This window comes from Tympanuchus pallidicinctus, unplaced genomic scaffold, assembly GCF_026119805.1.
Source record: "Tympanuchus pallidicinctus isolate F22 unplaced genomic scaffold, pur_lepc_1.0 scaffold16, whole genome shotgun sequence".
In the NCBI taxonomy this organism is placed as follows: domain Eukaryota; kingdom Metazoa; phylum Chordata; class Aves; order Galliformes; family Phasianidae; genus Tympanuchus; species Tympanuchus pallidicinctus.
In genome coordinates, this window is record NW_026294679.1 from 27,345,674 (window position 1) to 27,366,996 (window position 21,323).

The following is a 21,323-nucleotide window of genomic DNA, read 5'->3' on the forward strand; positions in this document are numbered from 1 at the left end:
AGAGGACTTCTCAATAGAAGGGCATCCAAAGGAGTTAAGGTAAAGCAACTAGGATCAATATGCACTCACATAAAGTACATTTTATTTCTGAAGTGAGGTTTCTCATTTAGGTCCAAAGCTGCTTGTGATCTGAGGTTGAATTGCATATGCCTTGGACCACTTCCTCTGCAGAAAGAGCCAGGTTATTTTAATGTATGCTGTGACTGATACACAACTCCTTTGAATGTTCCTGTATAGATAAGCCACAACTAACTTTTAGCTTCTTCTGTGCAGATCTACTTGAGAATACACAAATATTCTTCCTCACTCTTTTTTTCTGATGCTTATAACCAATTTTGGTAGACTGAAATGTTTAATTTTAGCCTGTAGCATTGTTTTCTAAGCTTTTGCAGAATTCAAAAAGCAAAACACTTCTGTCAAGTGCCGTAATGGGAACTGGGGCATCTGTACACTTATGTGGAAAAAAATGACTTTTATCAAAGTTGTTAGTTTTCTATTACGTATAGGAAACAGCACAACTGGAATGGTCATTTCAGAATTGTTATTTTCCAGCTGCTCCTCATGTGGCTACAGTAAAATTTCAAGTGGCCTTTCCGCTTCAGCTGTCATGGAGCCCAAGGAATGACTGAAGTAAATGGAGACTGTGCTGGCTGGGCAGCTGTCTTCAGTCACTTCTCACTTAGGCAACCCAGTGCGTGTGTTTGCGAAATGCCACGCTCTCCCAGGGAAATCTCTGCCAATGCCACACTAACCTTACTTTTCCTAATATGTAGTGCAAAATTCTCTGATGGAACTGAAGCTCACTGACCTCTTGGTTATGGCTAGTATAAGTTTGTTCCTTTTTCTTTGCCGTGACTTGTTTTATTTTCTGGAAGAATGTTATGTGTCATTCTGCTCTCCTTCTCTTTAGGTTAAACCCCATATGGTTTTCTCCCATTACCAGTTTTCTAGAGCCCTGATGGTTCTTTTTGTGTTGTGGGCTGCTCTTTCTGTTGTGAAGTACACAGACAGAGCCTTTTGCACTACAGCACTGTCTCAGAAATAAGGCTGGAGTTCATATCATACATCTGTCACTCCTGGCAGTGTTTCTCTATTTTCTTGAACACTCTGAGGTAGATTTAAGCACCTTAAAGTTCATGGACCTTTACAAAGTGTGTATGGAGGAGTCAGTCTGGACTGCTGATACCAAAAAGGAGTTCTGCTATGCCTGTCACTGCTGCGGGGGCTGTGCACGTTTTAAATTGCTTCAGGACGTCAGCAGCCACTCATCTGGGAATATTTCTATTCCCAGCTGCAGCGGATGCGGACGCTAGTGCCGTCCTGGCGGGGCAGTGGCACGGCTGTCACACGGGCATCGGTGTCGGGCAGCTTCTGCGGCGGGTGTCGTAGACAGTGGAGAGAAAGCCGCAGCGCGCCGAACGGAGGGGAGCTCGGGGCCGGCCGTGATGCCGCAAGGAAGGGCCTGCGGTCACCAAGCGGCGCGGCCGTGATCCCCTTCTGCCGAGGGGAGGCTGCTGGGTGCACCCGGGCGCGTTAAAAGCGAGAGAAGCAGCAGTCGTGCCTGCGAGACTTCGCCACAGACGCGTCAATAAAAATGGGGGAGGCAGCGAGACTTGTCGGCGGGAGGAGGCGGCGGGGCCGGGGGCCGCCCGGAACGCGGAGGAGGGCCGGGGCTGCGGCCGCGGCGGAGGCGAGCGGGGCTCTCGCCCGAAGGTGTCGCTCGGGGCCCGCTGGGCCGGGCAACCCCCCCCTCCACCAGCAGCCTCGAGAGGAGGCGGTGGCGGCGGCCCCCGGCGGCTCCTCCCCCCGCCAAGTTACAACCGGTTCGGGCTGGCACCGGCCGCGGCCGCGCCCCGCCCCGCCGCGCTGGGGATGCGGGGCTGCCCCGGCGCTCCCGGGGGCGGCTCCTGCCCCCGCCGCGCAGGTAACCGAGGACGGCGCCGGGGGCCCGGGGGCCCCGAGCGGAGGCGCCGCCGGTCCGGGGTGAGGCGGGGCGGCGGCGGGGAGCCGGGCGGGGGGCCTAGCGCGGGGTGTCCTGCATCGCTCCCCGCCTGGAAGGGGCAACGCGGGGCTCCCCGCGGCGCTCGGCACGAGACGGCTCCGCGCCCGCGCCGTGCCTCGCAGATGCCCGTCGGCGTGCAGACGCCCGCTGGCTTCCGCTGCGCGCACGCGGCGGTGTCCGCGGCAGGTGCCCGTCACTCCGGTGCCCGTCGCGGAGCGCCCTCGGCGTTTCGGGAGAGAGTGCGCCCGTCTCCCCGCTCGCGTGACGTTGGGCTCCGCTGAGAGGAACGCGCCGAGATGTCCTCTTGCCGTTCCTCGCCCGCTATGTGGGCCCGGACGGAAGACACCGCTCGTAACTTGGCCCTTGGCCCGGCGAGCGGGCTGGCCCAGGGGCGTGGGAAGGGGCCAGGCGAGCCGGGGCCATAAAAGCGCGTCCGTCCCGCAGAGGCGGCCGAGGGACGCGGTCTGGTGAGCGAGCGCAGCGCGGCAGCCCTCGCAGGTAGCTATGCGTACGGAGAGGCGCGCTCATCTTCCCAGCGAGGCTGGCTCGTGGCTTGCGACTGGCTTTACCTCTGCCTGCTCTCTGACGGCTGGTTGTACTGCGGGGGGGGGGGGGGTTCCACATCCTCTGGGGCGGTGGGGCTGGGAACAGGTAGGACTGGTTGTGCTGAGCTGACGGACCTGTACGAGGGTGGCTGGGCTCTGTGCTGCCCTGACGGACGGTTCTTTGTGTGAACTAAGTGAGCGTAATGGGAAAAATGTTATTACGTTGTCAGGAAGTTTTGTTCCGGTGTTTTGTTTTAAGCCCCGTGGTACTGCTCGGGCAGAAATGGAAGGAAGTGTTTATGTTGAGGAGCCTCCTGTGTGAGCTGCCAAAGGGAAAGTGGAGTGTGATAGATGTGTAAACCTGAATGCTGAGAACTGAGAGGACGCTTTCGTGCTCAGGGTGGAAGTACTTAAAGACTGGTATTGAAGTGTGGGGAGCTACTGTAGCTCAAACATCAGTTCAAGCCTAACATTGTCAAAGTACAGACAAGCCTTTTTCAGTGCGTTTAACACAATGCCTGTACTTGCCATAGCATCTGTGACTGGAGAAAAAAAAAGCCCCACAAATCTACCTGAAATTGAATCCTCTTTAAAATGAGGGATGCTATCGTTCTGCCTGTTTCTGTCTCTGTTCGTAGCAGTGCGTTGCCAGACTGGAAGAGCTGTTAATCACACAGATTCTGCTGACCTCAGCCTTCCTTGCAGCCATATGCTGCTCACAGAAAGCAGCGTGTTAACAAGCTTCCAGTTGCACATGTAACAAACTGAAAACAATCCTTTTGCTACTGCTTTTCTCAAGATTCCCTTTGCCACAGATTGATACAAGTTTCTGTGCTGAGGGCCGGAGTTTCAATTGCAATCATACAGTTTAAGTCAACTTGTGTTTTGGTGTGTCGGTGCTCATCTGTCATCTTTAAGCTGAACTTTAACATTTCTACAATAATGGTTTGGTATTGTGAGGAAACCAGCTATACAGAGTAAAGTAGTTACAGCATGACACCACTATCCTATGTTTTAACTGTTGTTCAGTTTGTTCTCTAAAGTTTGTTTTTCTTTTCTTTCTATTGTTCAAGGCCTTCATCAAGCAGCTCTCTTCCTCCGATTCTTGTTCTTTGTGAGTACAAATCATTGAAAAGCTTTTTCTAAACACTCTTCCAGTTACTGTTTACCCCCTTTTGCTTTATTTCTCCATTTCTGTCATTTTGAAGTGGCTAGGTTTCCTGCAGTCCAAAACAACATCCTCAGTTCTTCTGAACAATAAGATTTGCAGACTGGTTCCCACCTAAATTATGGTGTTAACAGGTGTTCATTGTCCATTAACCTCTCTTCTGTATGAGCATCCTTCTTTATTTTTGATGATTTAGTACAGTCTGTGTCTTCCTCTTGCCCAGAGAGAGAAAACAGTGGGAGGCACTTTGCATCCCTCCCAGGCAGATGCACAGAATGGATGCCCATCGAGGCAGCACTGGGAATAACAATGCTTTAGCTCCTACTGTCAGCTCTTGGCCATCCTACTGGATTTTTATCATAGTATCATTTGAGTTGAAAGTGACCTTTAAAGGTCATCTAATCCAACTCCTCTGCAGTGAACAGGGACATCTACAGCTAGATCAGGTTGCTCAGGTTGAATGTCTCCAGGCTTCAGGTATCCACCACCTCTCTGAGCAGCCTCTTCCAGCACCTCACCACCCTTATTGTCAAAAAAATCTTCCATGTATCCAATCTAAATCTCCACTCTTTCAGTTTGAAACCATTTCCCTTGTCCTGTCCTGTCATGACAAACCCTGCTAAGGTGTTGTGTCCCCTTCTTTAATATAGCCTCCCTTTAGATACTGGAAGGTCTCTAGGCTGCACAGCCCCAGCTCTCTCAGCTCACAGTGGAAGTGTTCCATCCCTTGGATCATATTTGTGGCTCCCCTCTGGATGTGCTCCAACAGCTCTGTGTCTCTCCTGTACTGAGGACTCCACATCTGGATGTAGTGCTCTAACTGAGGTCTTACCAACATGGAGTAGAGGGGCAGGATCACCTCCCACAACTTGTTGGCCATGCTGCTTTAGATACAGCTCAAGATACAGCCAGCTTTCTGGGCTGCAAGGGTACCTTGCTGGCTCACAGCCAGCTTGCCATCCTCCAGTACCCCAAGGCCTTTTCAGCAGGGCTCTGCTAAATAATTTTGTATTCCAACTTGCCATTTGCAGGGAAGTATTAAATAACATACCAATAAAAGGTACCTTGATATCCACACTTGTGATAATAGGTTTGGTTTACTGGAGTACCTTTAACCATGTACTGTAGCAGAAAGCTCCAGGAGACAGGCTCTTGGCTAACACTCTTTCCACAGGAGAACTTCATGCCTTCAGGGAAGTAAGAAAATGTGCCTTGTTGTAGATAAATAGGCACAAAGCAGTGTCCCTTAAGGGTAAGAAGGGCAAGAGAGGGTAAGAAAAGCCAGGGCATGATAGCTGGTAAAAAACAATCTGTGGGATTTGGTAAATCCTTTTTTCACTAAAAGGATGATTTCTGTGGGGGAAGTGATGGTGATTTTCACTTTGTGCTTGACAGTTGCCTGTAAATGGCCTGAAGTGCTTAGAAAAGAGACATTTTTGCTGTCTATAAATCTGTCATTTTAGCTAAAAGATGTGAAAGAAAACTGCTGTGCAAAATAGGAGTCTTCTGGAAAGTCAAAGGTCAGCTCTTTTGCCGCCCTAACTTGGCAGAACTCTGTTAAAGTTGATAAAGCCATGCGGACTAAAGGCAGACAAGGAGCTGGTCCAAATTTTCTTTTAAACTTTCTATTAGAAAAGACTAAGACTGAAGGCTGTGAAAACTTTTCATCACCTGCCCTCCCTTCCTCCCCATTGTATCAAAGAATAGCAGGACTGAGTTAGGTGAGAGTTGTGCCTTTGCAAAGTTTTGCTATGAGCATAACAGCTAGCATGTATTGTTTTCTAGAGACCTTAAACAAACAAGAGTTGGGATTATTCACTGTATATATCTATATTTTGGTGAGTTTTCAAAATCTACAATGTGATTATTATTATTATTATTATTACTTTTCCCCCAGTGGAACTGTCTTTTCTAGAAGCTGTAACTAATTTCCACCATTTTTACCCCATTCAGGGACAAAGCAAACACTTCTTTAGTGCAAGAAGAGGTGCATGTGCCCAGTCTTCTAATGACTCTATACATGTAGTGTACTTTGTTTAGAGATAGAGGAGATCCTCTGTTGTGTAATTGTAAGGGTTATTGTTGAAAGATACCTTTAAGCAGCTTTTTAGTGTGCCTTATGTATCCTGTGATTTCAGACAGCTATCACCCTGGCATCCACTGTGATCAATGGACAGTTGGCAGACATTTGAAGGAGTAAATCAGAATTTAGATTTGTAACTGAAAGAAAACTTCATGATGATTGTAACTGGAAATACTATATCATGAAGGACAGTTATTAGGTTAAAACCATAAATCTTTCCCCAAAGACCTCGAATGTCAAGGCTTATTTTATGTTAGTAGGTCATGTTATTGTTATTTGGTGCTCAAGGCTGCTGTCAGCTGTTGATTAATTGGGGGGGGAGGGGGGGGATCAGTATTTCTCCACTGAGGTAACTCTGTAACTTGAATTCTTCTGAACTTCCTCTTTAAAAATACTGTTTCTACTGTTGCAGTGATACTTGGGCTGAACAGTTGCTTTGCTGCTCTTTTTCTGCAGGTAGAGTTGCCACATGAAGCTACATTTGTAGGGGGCTGAAGGACTTGCCTGTTGTCATCTGTAAGTATCTACTCCTGAAGTAACATGTAAGCATTGTATCTATGAATTAGAACCAGCTCTTTTTGTGTCTCACTCTGTAGTATTTATTCTTTGCAATTTTATACTGCTTTTTTTTTTTTTTGTGTGTGTGTGTGTGTGTGTGTGTGAGTTTTCCACATGAATCCTTAAAAACTGATCATGAAGAGCACACTCTTGAATGGGACTTCTGTTACGATCTACTCATTTAGATCATAACTTTCATAAAGCAGTCATTTTTTTTTTTTTCCTTTTCACTGAAAAATGTTCAAGAACTGGCACCTCCTCATAAACAGACAGTAAGACCTGCTTATTTTGTTGTTTTGCCCCTGGGGTCTCCCAGATCAGAACCATTACTGCAGCACTCTTAATGCTTAAGCTGTGGTGTGAAAATGTCCTGAAGAAAACAGAGTGAGATCTTATCTGTCTCTGTCTTACAGGGTAAAGAAAATAAAACGATTGAAAATCACACATCTGGTTAGTGAGAGAGCCAGGAACAGAACATGGGTTTTGTGATCATCAGTTCAGCAGATTGCTCCCTAAAGAGAGGGAGGGCAGGTTAGTTGCATGCATGGGAACTCACGTATCAATGGAGTCATCCAAACTCCAAAGCAATTTAGTCTGGAAACTAATAAATCCTTTGCTACAAGTTAGAGGCACCTCTCTCTACATTCAGAAACTAGCCCTAAGAAGGTGAGGACAGTTAGTTATTTAAAGCTGAGATGCACAGATGGTGGATCTTGCCATGCCTTGAACTAATACTTTTATGCTTCTGAATTTTTTTCATACCTGAATTATTTATTAGAGTTATTTTATACTTGTAGTCTTCCTTTGCCTTTGGGCCTGTGTACTTGCTTAGGATAACCAAGGGCATAACTGCTAGTGACCAAGTGTTTCTCTTGCTGTACTGCACCATGTATTGGTGCCTGGGGCCTTCACAAAGCTTCTGTAGCATTCAGAAAACGAAATGTGATCCATTTCTGCTGATGGATGTGTGACATACTAATATATGACTCGCACTGTACAACAGGAGCCATAAATGACTATGAAGGATCAGAAATACCATATGGCAACTCATCTTCATTGCCTGTATGCTGCTTTTTATTTTATTTCTTGAAGTTTGCTTGGCATTATCTTACTTCTACAGCGCAGTTATATTAACAAGCCCAGATTTTAATGCTCTGTTCTGACTCTCTCTTTTTTCTTGTTTGTTTGTTGTTTGCACAGGGTCTACGTGTCCATCTATGCTCATCTGACAAGATGGTGTTTCAGAAACCACCCGATGGGGGCTGGGGCTGGGTGATTGTTATCGTTTCCTTCTTTACTCAGTTCTTGTGTTACGGATCACCGCTGGCGGTGGGAGTCTTGTATTTGGAATGGTTGGATGCTTTTGGAGAAGGCAAAGGCAAGACTGCTTGGGTTGGATCACTAGCAAATGGAATCGGATTGCTTGCCAGTAAGTGTAGATACAGTATCTATCTTAAATGGAAACATTTCCTTTCTAATAGATGCCTTCATCTGTGTGTGCTTTTGGAATTGTATTTAACACAGCCGTAAATGAGGATAGAGCATGAGGAATATTGTATTTTTGTTTCAGGTCAAGATAGGTAAGAATATTGCATTTATAGTTACACTTTCAATAAACCAAAACAATGGTAAAATAGCAAAAGAAGTATTAACCTTATAAAATTCAAAATGGCTGTATCTGAATAATTTACAAATACCAAACTACACTTGAGAAACTGAATGATAATTTTGTTGTTAGGGCTTTTTTTTTTTTTTTTTTTTTTTTTTTTTTTTTTTTTTTTTTTTTTAACATGGTGTTGGCTAACATTTGCATTAGTGTCTCTAAAATCAGGGCAAACTGCTAGTCTGAAATGTCTCAAGTGCTTCAGAAAAAAAAAAGTCAGTTAATAAACTAGTTACTTGTTTTTTATCTCTAGAAATAAATTCACCAAGTAAAGTAGATTTGGGCTCTCTTGCATTTTGTTTGAGGTGAAAAAAGCTGTTCTTGAAGGTTTTTGAGCCATGGATGAAAGTGGCATTAAATAAAATAATTTCACTGGAAGCTTTTTATTTATTTATTTATTTTAGTAAGACATTGTCCTGAAGAGGAACAGCAGGGTTTTGTGAAAATTAAGTACTGTTGCGAAAGTCCATAGGTCCGTTTTGCTGTTGTTGTTTTACTACTGAGCCATGGGTACTCTACTGGTAACATGACTAACTTCTGCTTCTCAAAGATTTGTCAAGGGAGCTATTACCTTTTTGCTGAATCTGGAGAAAAATGGCCCATCAGCAGAAATATTGCTATGGGCAAAAGCATTCAAGTAACTTAATGGCTGAAATCTAGTTCAGGATTCTGAGGAAATCTCTCCTGAAAAGAGAACTGACATTCAAATCATGATACAGAACTGAACAAAAGCCTCTGCTTTATGCAACTCTAAATGGCCAAATACTGTTCTTACATTTCTGTTAGGGATTTATATCACTAGGCAGAACAGGAAGAGGCAAAGGCAGATGGTTCACCACACAACTATATTCAGTCTGAGGGTGTATGAGTCTATTCTTCTCTTAAAGAATTTTACTTTTCTGTTTTGAGGGCGTTTACTCTTATTATGTAAGGATTAAAGCCTAGATAAACTTGTGGGAGAAAATAAGGCCAAACAAGATAGTTACTGAAGGAAAACTAAGCAGAGGGGGATTGCAAGAGAAGGAGTGAGGAAAAACCTCTCTGCAGACTGGAAGTCTTTGGCTCACTCCTCTAATGGGAGCTTCAGACCCTTTCTTCATATGGCAACACCGTGCTAATTTCCAGCTTTCTTAGTTCCCTCTGCCTTGCCTCTGTGATCAGTTGTCAGTAATGTGCTTTTAGGCAAATAGAAACTTCTGTGACTGAATGGTGCAGGAAAAAGGTGCTGTTATAAATTGCTTTGGTGTGGAATGATTAAATTGCTTGACATTTTGACAGTCTGTCAGTATGATTTTATTATTTCAGTTTGGGATTTGAAAGCTGAACAGTAATTTGTAGTTTTAGCTCAAAGAAAAGTACAGAGAAATATTTTAATTGCATTGAAGTTATTAGAGTTGACTGAAAACAAAAGTTGTGTCCCCTGTTCTACGTTAAATGGAAGATCCTGCTGTCTTGTCAATCTGGGATCTGACCTTAGTAGTAACTCTACTTGATTTAAACTTATTGGAGGGCACTGTGATTATCCTAACCTCTGAAAACGAGAATGCTTTTGAGGGTTTACAATTCTGTGATGTGCTGGTTCCTACTGGAAAATTCCCCCAGTACCCTTTAAATTGAAATATGTAAAAGTTTCTCTGTGGGACTAACATAAACAGTAATGATGATGTTGTCCAGTTGGTTCGGTGTTCACAGCAGGAAATAAGGGAAAAATCCTGTTGTTCTTTTATATGAAATCTTATGTCTTGAGGGAGTAATTTCTGGCTCTGACGATAAAAGCTCTTTATTGCAAATAAGGGACTTATGAAGGAGGTTTAGCAAAGACTAAAATAATGAAATTGATGATGCTCATGAATCTGTGCACCCATCATATCTTCTGTTGCTCTCTGTGGGAGATTTGTTCCTCTTTCCTTGCTGTGTAAGAAGGATGCATTAGTGTCAGTGACTGTAAAGCTCATCAGAATTCTTTCATGTTGCGTAAAAAGTGACCTTAAAAACTGTAATTCTCTAAAAGTGTTTTTATTAAAGATCAGCTCATTGAAGAACAGGAATGGCTACAAAAAGCCTGTAAAAAGATACGGTTAATTAATCCTTTTTTTTTTTTTTATTTGTAGAAATGTCTCAATCTCTTATCATGTTAAAATTCCAAGGGCTTCAGCAGATTAGCCTTCTAGATTGGTACAAGGAGTATTTTCATTCTTGTTTGTGGAACATGCAGTCTCTTACAGAAACTGTTTTTCCTGCAGAATTCATAGCAGGAAAGACCCAGTCACTAGTGCAAAAAGCATGTGTTTTTAGTGCAAAAGCAATGGTATAACACACTGCAGTGTTAGAACCTTTTCATGATCATACAACAAGTGAACTTGTTTTTGTTATCAATTCTGGTTCTATCAATTGCAGGTTCTAGTATTACAGGCCAGATGCACAGGACCCTTGTGTGTTGTAGCCTATGTTAAATAGATGATCAGGCTAATAGATATTTTTCTAAATTATCAGAAAGTGTTTGTTTAGCTCATTCTCCATCTCTTGTAACTTTTCTCAGTAGTTAATTGCTTCCTTGAGAGTATGTAATCTTATCATAGAGGTTGTTTAGTTTTAACTTTCAGCTGATTAACAAGTTTATCTTTAAAAATGGTATATTTGAAATGTCCAGGATAAGTGTTGTTTGTGTTTGGAGACTGCAATGTAATTATTTTTTCTTTTAAGCCTGTATACTTTGATTCAGTCTCTTTTTGTCTGATACCAGTTTTCTGTTGTTTTTTTGTTTTGTTCTGTTTTCTCATTATCAGCATTGAAAAATACATCAGATAACTTCTGTGACAGTGAGAGGTATGTCTAGTGAGTTTGCTAGATTGATACTGTAATTGAACTGAAAGCAGGACTATGTCCTTATGTGAAAGACAACTGGCAGTGAGAAAAGTTTCTGTCCTGTCTGTAAATGTAGTTTTAAAAATTTTTTTAAAGTAGTAGATGTTGGTGAGTGCTGATACATTTGTTTTGCTGATATCCTTTCTACAGTGTTTACTCTGCTTGCGTGAGAGCTAAACTTAGGCCAAGACATAGAAACCTAGTACAGCATCTTGTTTATTGAGACGAATTCCCTGGTACTCTGGTGTTCAGTTACTGTCCTGTTGGAGTACAGGCTGTGTGGCTAAGGACAATCCAGCTCTGAGTTGAAAAAAGTTCATCAGCTAGAAACGGAAGTGGGACAGGGATCTGACCAATTGCTTCCTTGTGGGATGACTCAAGTTGGAACTTTCTATGACCGTGTGTTGAAAGAAGAGTAAGTAAAAAAAAAAAAAAAAAAAAAAAAAAAAAAAAAAAAAAAAAAAGGAGAATGCATCAGTGTCATTGTACAGGGCAGTGGTGAGACAGTGTCTACACCATGAGATATCATAACACTGATTGGTTATCATAGATGTGGGAGATGGCTCCAGGGATGATGTAGGACTTGTTGTGTAGGAAGAAATTAAAAACGCTTATGTTTTGCTTGGTAAAGCAGGCCAGAGGAAAATATGCATTATGTTCTTGAAGATTGTTTCTCCTGCACCAAGTGTTCTTAATTTGACGTCCATTTGGAGCCTGAAATTAAATTAGATCCATGTTATACTTGTTAAAAGCAAAACAGACAAAGACCTTGGCACCCGTAGTTGGCACCACAGCTGTTTACGGTAAGCCAGCAGTATGTCTCTCATTCCCACTTCCCTTTCTTGATGGATTAAGAACAAAGGGAAGATTTTCTTGAAAAGCAGGTCTTGATAAATTAATGGACTGTTTCTGCTGGCCTGAGGTTCTTTGTATTAAATGTCTGAAAAAATGGTGAACTTTTGTATTGTCAAGCAATATTTGTACAACTCTGCAAAAGACCATCTACAGAGTTTTAGACAAAAAACCTTGCACATGGTAGCTCCCACCCATGGCTGTGGAAACTGTACAGAACATGGAAGGCGTGGAGAGGGTCCCCAGATTCCTCCAAAGAGAAGCCCAGACCATCTAAAAATTTTATCAAAAGGGAGTGATCTTCTTTAATGAGTTAGAGAGAGATTTCTTTTTCTTATCTGTGTTCTTATACAAACTCTTAGAGGATACTGTGTTTGTTTTCAGCAGGTTTTAGCAATGCTTGTAGTATGCAAAAAATGTTCTTGTGTTATGTCCAGTTTATTTTACTTACAGTTTATGAGCATTGCTCTTACTCTGCTGTTTCAAGGAGCTAGTAGAGATACCAACAGGTAGGGTGGGTCAGATTAATGTGGGTGATAAGAAAAAGAACTGTTGCCCAGCATTGTTTGTTCAGTAGCTGTGAAGTGAGGAAGGAGGACTGTAGATATGAGAGTGAAGGAAGAGCGTATTTGTTTGCAGTATTTTTTTTTTTTTTGCTCTGTGTAAGAACACTGAGGAAGAAAGTGTTAGCTCTTGATGTCATAAAAGAAAACAGCTCTGTAGTGAAATTGCAGACGGAAGCATCTGTTTGTAAGGAGTGTGTCTACAGAGGTCGGAAGATCAGAGCAGTCGTGAAGATCTTGCATTAGCAGCATATGGCTTGTTTTCACATTTCATGAAGGAATCACTGTCACATCCAGATCTCACTGAGTGTAAAATCTTTTATTTATTTAGAAAATCCTAATGAAAATATCAGTGTAAACTTGGTTCTTTTCTGGAGTTCTTTCCCTTTGATCATTTTCCATTAAGGGAAAGCATGTCTTTTCTGCTGCCTCTTCCAGTTTTTTTTTTTTCTAGGGAGCATCTGGACCACTCTTCTGCATATAGAACAATTACCAGGCAGCTGATCATTGATAGGTTGTATGCAGAACACCACTGGCAGTTCCAGTGCTGCCTTTGAAGTCTTTCAGAGAACTCAGTTTTCTTCCTAGAGTTAGCTGCCCTTCTGGTAAAGTGCGCTGGTTTCTTCCTGATAGACTTTACTTGGAAGAAAAAAACCCTCTGAGATTTAATTTGTAAGAGAGGTATATTGTGAGCCATGTCTTCAAATATCATTCCAATTCTAGTTCTAACCTCTGGAGTTGCTTAGGAAACTGAAGAAAATCCTGGCCTACAAAATGTTATCTGTGCTTCCTGTTGAGGATTGCCACTGGGATTCTATTTTCTGTTCATGTTATGATGGGAAATGTATTATCAGTAGAAGGATCCTTCTGAAACATTTGACTAAATAAAAACCTTCACACTGCCTGTAAATCTTTTTGCTGTGTGATTGTGCGTTGACTCTTACATTCTTGAGAATACAAGCGTCCACTTTGAACAAAATCCACAGGGCAGGAGTTCACAGAGCAAGTCTCAGTCCCGTTCTGGGAAAGCTGAATGTTCGACCAGATTTAACTGCTTTGAACCCATTGTGCTTGAATTACTTGTAGAGAATGACATGTTTGTGTACAGTAAACTCCTGTGCAAATACCATGGTAATAACCAAACATACTTTGCCTATTGAAAAAAGTGTTCTTTGGGAAACAGAGTTAAGAACTGTGGAGAGACAGGAAAATGAAACAAAGATGCTTGCTCTTGTGGGGGTTTTCTTTTGTGACTTATTTTCTAGCAGTATAATAATGGGAGTGAGAAAGTAAGGCCTGTTGTGGAAGGGAAGATGGATCTGTTTTTCTTCTCATCCTGGAGATCTATAACTGCTTTAGTGGTGCTCCTTATAAACAGAGCCATTGCTGAGATGCCAAATCTCTTGCTGTGTGAGACGACATATTAATTCTGAACTTACTGGAATGAGTTATTTAGTTTTGTGCAGGTTATTTTCCATGTCAGAGCAGAAAGATCTCTTTGTACATTCTATTCTCTTTTGGGATTATTTTTTGTAATGGGAAGAAGATGGAAGAGCATCTACTTGGACCCTGTCAGAGCTGCTTCTGATGATGTTCCTGAGAAGAGTGCCCTTGTCACAGTATGCAGATGTGTTCGTCGGTTCTTTCTCCCCCTGCCTTCCTTGGCTGGGTTCCAGAAGATCCCATTTTACTTTGAAGCCTTTGCTAGCAACCAGTGCAATCCATATCAGCACTGCAGGCTGGGCAGAGAGCTTCTGAAAGAAGAATATGTCACAACGTAGAGAGAACGTGTAAGGGAAATAGTTTGTTTCAGTAGGGCAGTGGGTAAGAAATAATGGGTAGAAAGCATGCAAATTCCTCTGCTTAATTGAATTATGTTATCACTGCCTAACGTTCTTTCAGTGTAGAAGTTTTTTTTTTTTGTTTTTAATATGATGCAGATTCAATCCTTTATTTATTATAAATCCTGCAATTTTAAGAAACATGCCAATCTTAATTTGCCAGTTCTTGTAAGTAATTCTAGGAATCAGCATCAATCTAACACTCTCAGCTTTTGTTCTTGGCAAGTTGCTCTGCCCAAGTTATTCTGGCTGGCTTTCATTCCCACAGCGTGCTGGTTCTTGAGAAGCAGCAAGTGCTTATATCTTCCTTTCTCATTGTTTCCAGAATGCATGTAAACCCAACTTCCCCGGAAGATTTTCTCCTTTCTTCTTGAACTTTGACATTTTGCCTAGTTAAATCTCAGTTCAAACTCTGTTCTCTTTAAGTTTCCTAAGCAAACAGCTCTCACATAGGGCAGAAGTTCTGACCTGCTTTCCATCTGAGGGCTGTTTCACCTGCTAACGAATCAGTGCTCCTGCCTGCCAGAACTCCTTGTTCCATGGCTGGTAACCACGCAAACACCTTGTCTGCATTCCCAGCTGCTAGCTCCTGTCTGTAAACCTAGGCAAGCACCGTCATCAGCTCCAAGTGTTGTTGTTCACCTTATATCATGTCTGGGCTCAGCTCCCATCTGCCAGGAATCGTAGTTCTGTGTGAGTTGGAGAACCGACCTGAAAAAGAGCAGACTCTGAAATTACTGCTTTCACAGACTCTATTGACTGTGAGGTGCCTTTTTATCAATGTCAACATGATGCAAAGATGGTGAGGGGTTTTTGTTTTGTTTTGTTCTTTAAATAATGTCATTTGAATGTATATCAAACTTCTAATTTCATGGCTGACAAATTTAGGATTGTGGGTCTGAGATACGTCTATGAATGTTTGGAACTGGGGGGTTTCAGAAGAGAATTTGTTTTTTGTGAGCCAAGTCCCATGCTGGTTACTTATTTATGCAGGATGCGGAGCTTGCATGCTAAAAGGCCACACAACAGAAAATTAAGTGCTTGTTCTACAACTTCTGTGAGGGAAGAACTGATCCAGTAGAGGCAGAGTATGGCTGTTGCCTGTATTTTCTTCTTGTTTTGAAAAACCAACCAACCAGGAAATGTTGGGGGACAAAGAGAAGGAGAAACCTCTTGCAAGCTTTGTAAACATTGCTCTGGACGTTCTCAATAAATGACTTCTATTTTCCATAATTTTACAATAATAGTCAAGGCAGGTAATGAACTGTTATTTAATAAAATACTGACTGGCAGATGTTCCCTCAAAAATCAGGGAAGAGTACCCTGGACTTCATGTGCTACATCAGCAGATGTTTCCTCTCTCTAAGCACCAGGTGGCATTGTTACTGTGATTATGATCAGATTTTTCCATTTCGCTTTTCTACCTTTCATCTCATATCAAGATGACTACTGATACTACTTTCTGAAACACTGTTTTTTGTTTCTATTAAAAAAAGTCTGCTTGGCTAAAGCCTGGCTGAGGGTCTAAAGTTTTTGGTACGTACAGATGAAGACTCTTTTTCAGAACCTTCGTACAAGTTCTCAGGTTTGCAGTCACAGTGTTATAGTATAGAATGTATGTATCACCCTACTTTTATATTATATTTTGCACTCTCCCTTCCTCTCTGCTCTTATAATTTTGCATTCCTTGAGCAGAATTCTTGCAAGCTTGATCTTTCATGTTTTTATAACCTACTCTTAAAGAATCCCGTGTGTACTCAATTGTTTTTTAGTGTAATTATATATTTATTATCACAAGGAACATTGATCAAGGTTTTTGTATTTCTTCCTGTTACTGCTATTTACAGGACTGTTCTTCCTGCTTTTTACCTAGGTCCTGTGTGCAGCATATGTGTATCATCCTTTGGAGCAAGACCAGTAGCAATCTTCAGTGGCTTTATGGTGGCTGGTGGCCTCATGATGAGCAGTTTTGCACCAAACATATACTTTCTCTATCTTTCATATGGGATTGTTGTTGGTAAGAAACATCTCCCTTTCATATAGAGACTTAGAGCTTTTTAAGTCTTGGTTTAGTAATCTGAAAGAAGCTGATTCACAGAGGCATCTATAGTCTGGGACTTGAGTTGCCACGGAGTAACTTACTTCAGGGTGGGTCACACAGCCTGTTACCTCGTTGTGAAAGACAAAGGCAATGCATATGTTCTTCGGGATTTAAAAGCAGTTTGTTCTCTGTTAATATGATTACTAGAGATGGAAATACTCATTTACCCTGAGAGAGGGGTAGATTCAAGCAGGTCTTCTGTGGGTTGGAAGCACTAATCTTAAAAGAATAAAATCCCTTCAGGAATTTTGTACTCATGTACTCATTCTAACTTAGTAAATTAGAGATCATTAAGGAGCAGTGTTGTTCTCCACATAACTGGTTTGAACCTAAGGTATTCTGCTAAGGGCATGAAAGTGCTGTTCTCCTGGTGGGAGGGGGGCTGTTTCTTTGCTGCAGAGGGCTGCTGTGGGTGGTTATCAAATTTCCAATTAACTGTGTCAAGAATCTAGACGCCTTGCTGGCCATCAGGACCCAGCAGGGTGTCCTAGCTATGGTACAGTGCCATGCAGACAAAGCTGTATTTTGGCCCAGGCCAGCCATTTAACTGCTTCCACATAGCATAAAATGTGAGCTGGTGAACTGCTCAAACTGAGCCAGCTTCACGCAGATTTGGCAACTGGGATTAGCTGTAGGGAGAGAAGGTTTGGACAGTGCTGGCAGCCAAATGCCACTGTCAGTGTGATGGGTGCTGAGCCAGGTTTAAAAGCATCTCTGTATCTGGGGTACACCACATCTAGGGAATAAGCGGATGTTCATTTCCCTGAATACAGTTTATGCCTTATTTTTCTTTCTTTGCAGGACTCGGATGTGGCCTTCTGTATACTGCAACAGTCACCATCACTTGCCAGTATTTTGACAAACGCAGAGGCCTTGCACTTGGTCTGATTTCAACAGGTATGATTTTTAATTTCTGTTCTCTCTAATTTTTCAGTGCTAACACAGCTAATATTATTCTGGCAGAAGAAAAACAGAGCATTATATTTTTCTTAGTTATTTCCTGAAGTGAAAGCCTCAGTAGCAATGAGCATGTAACGGTCGGCTTCAGATAAATTAGTAACTACATCTGCAGTTATATGGTCATGTGGATTATCCATAGAGATGAGAAAAGGCAATTCACCAAAATGAAAATAGATTATGAGTAGCTTGGGCTGTGTTCCATGAGAGTAATACCAGAGGAAACTTTCTACACAGCTCTCTTCTTTCTCTTTGTACTTACACAAGATTATGGATAAAAGAGACTGGAGATATAAATATAAATGCTGGATTAACATAATCTCTCATCAACTATTTCCTAAAAACTAGAGTTAAAGTTTGGGCTCAGTCTTGTTTTTGTTTTCCTTTTCAGTATAAAAGGAAGATGAATGTCTGAAAGCTCAAAGAATGTTCCAAAATCTCATCCCAATTTTTATCCATGCATGTGAAAGGGATCTTAGAAGAATGAACCTCTGATAATAGAAGGGAAATTCTTTGAAGGCTGCTGAGCAGCCTTCCTCAGTCTTTAGGTTGTGTGGTGTTGCACTTTTTACCAGGAGAAATTAACTTAATGAACCAAGTAGAAATAGTTAAAGAAGTGTACTGTTCCACACCTGTCTTTCTGTGTTGTATTGTGTCTTTGATCCTTTTTCTCAAGCAGTGGTTAGTTAAGAGAGGCCTGGTCAGTACCGTTAGTACTCCAAGTTATGTACAGATGACCTACACTGGTGTAATAAAGGGGAACCACTACTGCATTGTGCCCTAGAAATACTTTTAGTGGCTTTTATTGGGTTTGCAGGCAGTTGGCAGTGGGACTTGATCTTATTTGAGTGTTAGTTCATACATTCAAGTGTATGGATTACTTTTATAAAACCTAGAGATTCTTCAGAAAATAATTAAAAATTTGTCTTTAAATTGACTTGAAAAATCAGTGCTTTGTATTTGTGAGTGGATATCCATTGATTATACAATGAATCTATGCTCACTTTAGCCAAGAGTGCACACTTTACATTGGTAGGATTGCACAAAATGCTTGTGCTCCTTGTAGTTGCTTACCCTTCAATATTTTCTTCTGAGTAGTCAGATTTCTTAAATGCATGTTTGGACCTGTAGGGCTTCAGAAGTGCCTCTGGAGTAAACTTACCTGTAGGCTCTGAGCTACTCTCTTTAAACACCAGATGGTCACCTGCTGTTTGTAGAAAGGCTCTTGGTGAACCACTGGTCTCCTTCTGCCTTAGAGGAGGCAGGTGGCAGCAGTGAGGAGAAAGGAGAAAACAGTCTTATGTGAAATTCTAACAGAACTGATTCAGAGTGTTACTGAACATCGTATCTAAAGGGGTATGTGTATAATTTTCATCAGATACTGTCTGGGTTCTACTTGTTTCTAAAAGTGTCTGCTGGTGTTAATCATCAAATTCTCCAATGTTTTGAAAAATATTGCGTGCATAATCAATCAAGAAACTGACTTAAACAGGGAAGGTAATCAGTTTATTAGATTGAGAATAGCGGAGCACAAATGACTTCTGCATTTCAACAACTACAAAATATGCTGTCACAGGAATGTTAATTTTTTATTGGTGAACAAAGTTCTCAGTTTTGTTATTCTTGTTTTATAGGCTCAAGTGTTGGACTCTTTATATATGCAGCGTTACAAAGAGAGCTTATTGAGCTGTACGGACTGGATGGTTGCCTGCTAATAGTTGGTGCACTCTCTCTAAATATATTAGCATGTGGCAGCTTAATGAGACCATTGGAGTCATCTGATTCCCCTTCAACAGAAAAAGCACGTATAGACAAAGTCCCAGATCAATACTTTGTTTACCATGAAAAAGAAAAAACTGTTGAAGAAAATATAAGCATCCTTGAAAAGGGCTACACTGATGAGAAATGCACAAACAATGTGCCTGACTACAAACAAGATAATATTTTAAATAAGAATGTATTAAGCTCAATAAATGTAAATGAGAAAGACACTTATAAAAAGAAAGTTGTGGAACAGACAAACTTCTGCAAGCAACTAGCTAAAAGAAAATGGCAGCTCTATTTGAACTACTGGGAGGAAACTGTGGTTCTTTTTAAGAACAGAGTATTTTCAGCTCTCTTTTTTGCCATTTTGCTCTTTGATATTGGTGGATTTCCTCCTTCTCTGCTCATGGAAGATATAGCAAGAAGTGCAAACATCAATGAAGAAGACTATCATATGCCCCTTGTTTCCATTATAGGCATTATGACTGCTATTGGCAAACTTATTTTAGGAATACTGGCAGATTTTAAGTGGGTTAACACATTGTATCTATATGTACTTACATTACTAATGATGGGAGCAGCCTTGCTTGCAATTCCATTTGCCAGAAGTTACTTCACATTAGCAGTGCTTTCTGGGATTCTGGGTTTTCTGACTGGGAATTGGTCAATTTTTCCATATGTAACAACAAAGACTGTGGGAATTGAGAAACTGACTCATGCTTATGGGATACTGATGTTCTTTGCTGGACTTGGAAACAGCCTTGGACCACCAATTGTAGGTAAGGTCAAGTTAAAATTAACACGAAATTATCAGAACCCCATTTGTATGTGGGTAGGCCTACTTCGTTCTAATAACAATAGAAAGATGATATAAAAATCTTAAAAACTAAACCCTGTTTCTCTGGATTTTGTTCTGTTTTTGGCTTTGCTTAAAAGCACATTTCATGTGTAAGTGGTCATAGTGTGAATTACATTTAACCTTTTGTTTTATCCCCATGATTTTCCTTTGATTTACAGTGCTGTGTTCTGTTTAACTCTTCACTGATGCTCTTCTCTTTTATTTTCACCCTCAGGTTGGTTTTATGACTGGACGCAGGAGTATGACACTGCATTCTATTTCAGTGGCTTTTGTGTTTTACTGGGAGGATTTCTTCTGCTGTTGGCAGCGTTACCCTGCTGGAATGCCTGTACCAGTCAGAGCTCAAAGCTGCCTCCAAATACTTACTCCTACAAAGTTGCATCTAGTGCTTAGGTGACAACTGGGAAACACTACTTTATGCCTTTTTTATATATTATATAGCAAAGGACTTTAGTAATTTTTCACTTATTTATGAAGTCCAAAAATCCTTATCTACTAGAAAAATTATGTTCCTGTTTATATTCAGCTTTTTTTTCTTTTTTTTTATCCTTTTCCCATCCCCTTTTTTTAAGAACAATATTATCTTATAAAATCTTATTTTGTCTACTGTGCACTGTGTTTTCTGCCTTTGTCTACTGCAATTTCCTCTCAGCCTGTAATGGATATATTGTGCTGTATTATTGGCTGTACTGTTTTTGTTGTTGTTGTTTTTTAAGGGATAGGGAGTGTGGAGGGTTGAAGACATCGAAGCAAAAATGAAGGCCTATTTCTTATTGGAGAAGACTGGCATTTCTGTCACCTTTTGTAGGTCTCCAAGATGCACAATCAGACTTTATGAAACAAACATTTGCCTTATGAGAATATAATGCTATGGCAAGGTGCTCGTAACATAATGTTTAGATTAACCTTCTGACTTCTTAAAGTTTCTCCAATTTACAATTAAGTGCCAATGAGGGAGGAAGAACAAAACCATCCTTCTGTTGCATTAATGAACTTCATGATGAAAGTAAAGATTCTTACTACCACTGCGACTGAGGACTATGTTTATAATTATTGCACTTTTGGTGAAGTTTGTTTATGATACTGTTGAACCAAAATCTTTCAAACCAAGGAATAAACATGATTTTTGAAACCATGTAAAGAAATGCTGACGTGGTTATACAAGTTGAAAGTGTTCAGATTGAACTTGGAGATGTGTTCACAGAAGCCCTCAGGTGAGTGTTTCTAAGCAAGTTGCTGCAGTCTAGCAGTACCAGGGGCATCTCTTGTTGCACAACTGCAGTTAGTTGGCTGGGCCTGCTGAAGTGAGCTTGTGATGAATCAGAGAGCTTTCAACAAAGAAGATTTGACTGAAAAAGGAAAAAATGTGATACTAATCTTATTTTTGCTGCAATTTTCTGAATGGATATAGCAAGAAGAGAAGCAAATAAAAGGGATCAATACAATATGTGTGGGAGGGATAATAGAAGAGATACGTTGGTGAGAATTGCAACACTGGAATG

The 21,323-nt window shown here is 41.3% G+C and overlaps 1 protein-coding gene across 7 annotated transcripts; it reads left to right on the forward strand.

Moving 5' to 3' along the window:
- The first annotated feature begins 1,862 nt into the window (after positions 1–1,862).
- SLC16A9 (solute carrier family 16 member 9) lies at positions 1,863–20,956 on the forward strand. Of its 7 annotated transcripts, none has more exons than XM_052678183.1 (8): positions 1,865–1,924; positions 6,255–6,314; positions 6,770–6,887; positions 7,557–7,785; positions 16,014–16,157; positions 17,043–17,138; positions 18,833–19,741; positions 20,036–20,956. In XM_052678183.1, the coding sequence occupies exons 4-8, from the start codon at positions 7,590–7,592 to the stop codon at positions 20,212–20,214; spliced, it is 1,524 nt and encodes a 507-aa protein (XP_052534143.1). In that variant the 5' UTR covers positions 1,865–1,924; positions 6,255–6,314; positions 6,770–6,887; positions 7,557–7,589; the 3' UTR covers positions 20,215–20,956. The 7 variants fall into 7 exon arrangements, with proteins under 7 accessions (XP_052534139.1, XP_052534143.1, XP_052534140.1 ...); XM_052678182.1 differs by lacking the exon at positions 1,865–1,924 and adding an exon at positions 2,423–2,500; XM_052678184.1 differs by lacking the exon at positions 1,865–1,924 and adding an exon at positions 4,394–5,553 and having other exon boundaries at positions 6,261–6,314.
- The last annotated feature ends 367 nt before the right edge of the window (positions 20,957–21,323 follow it).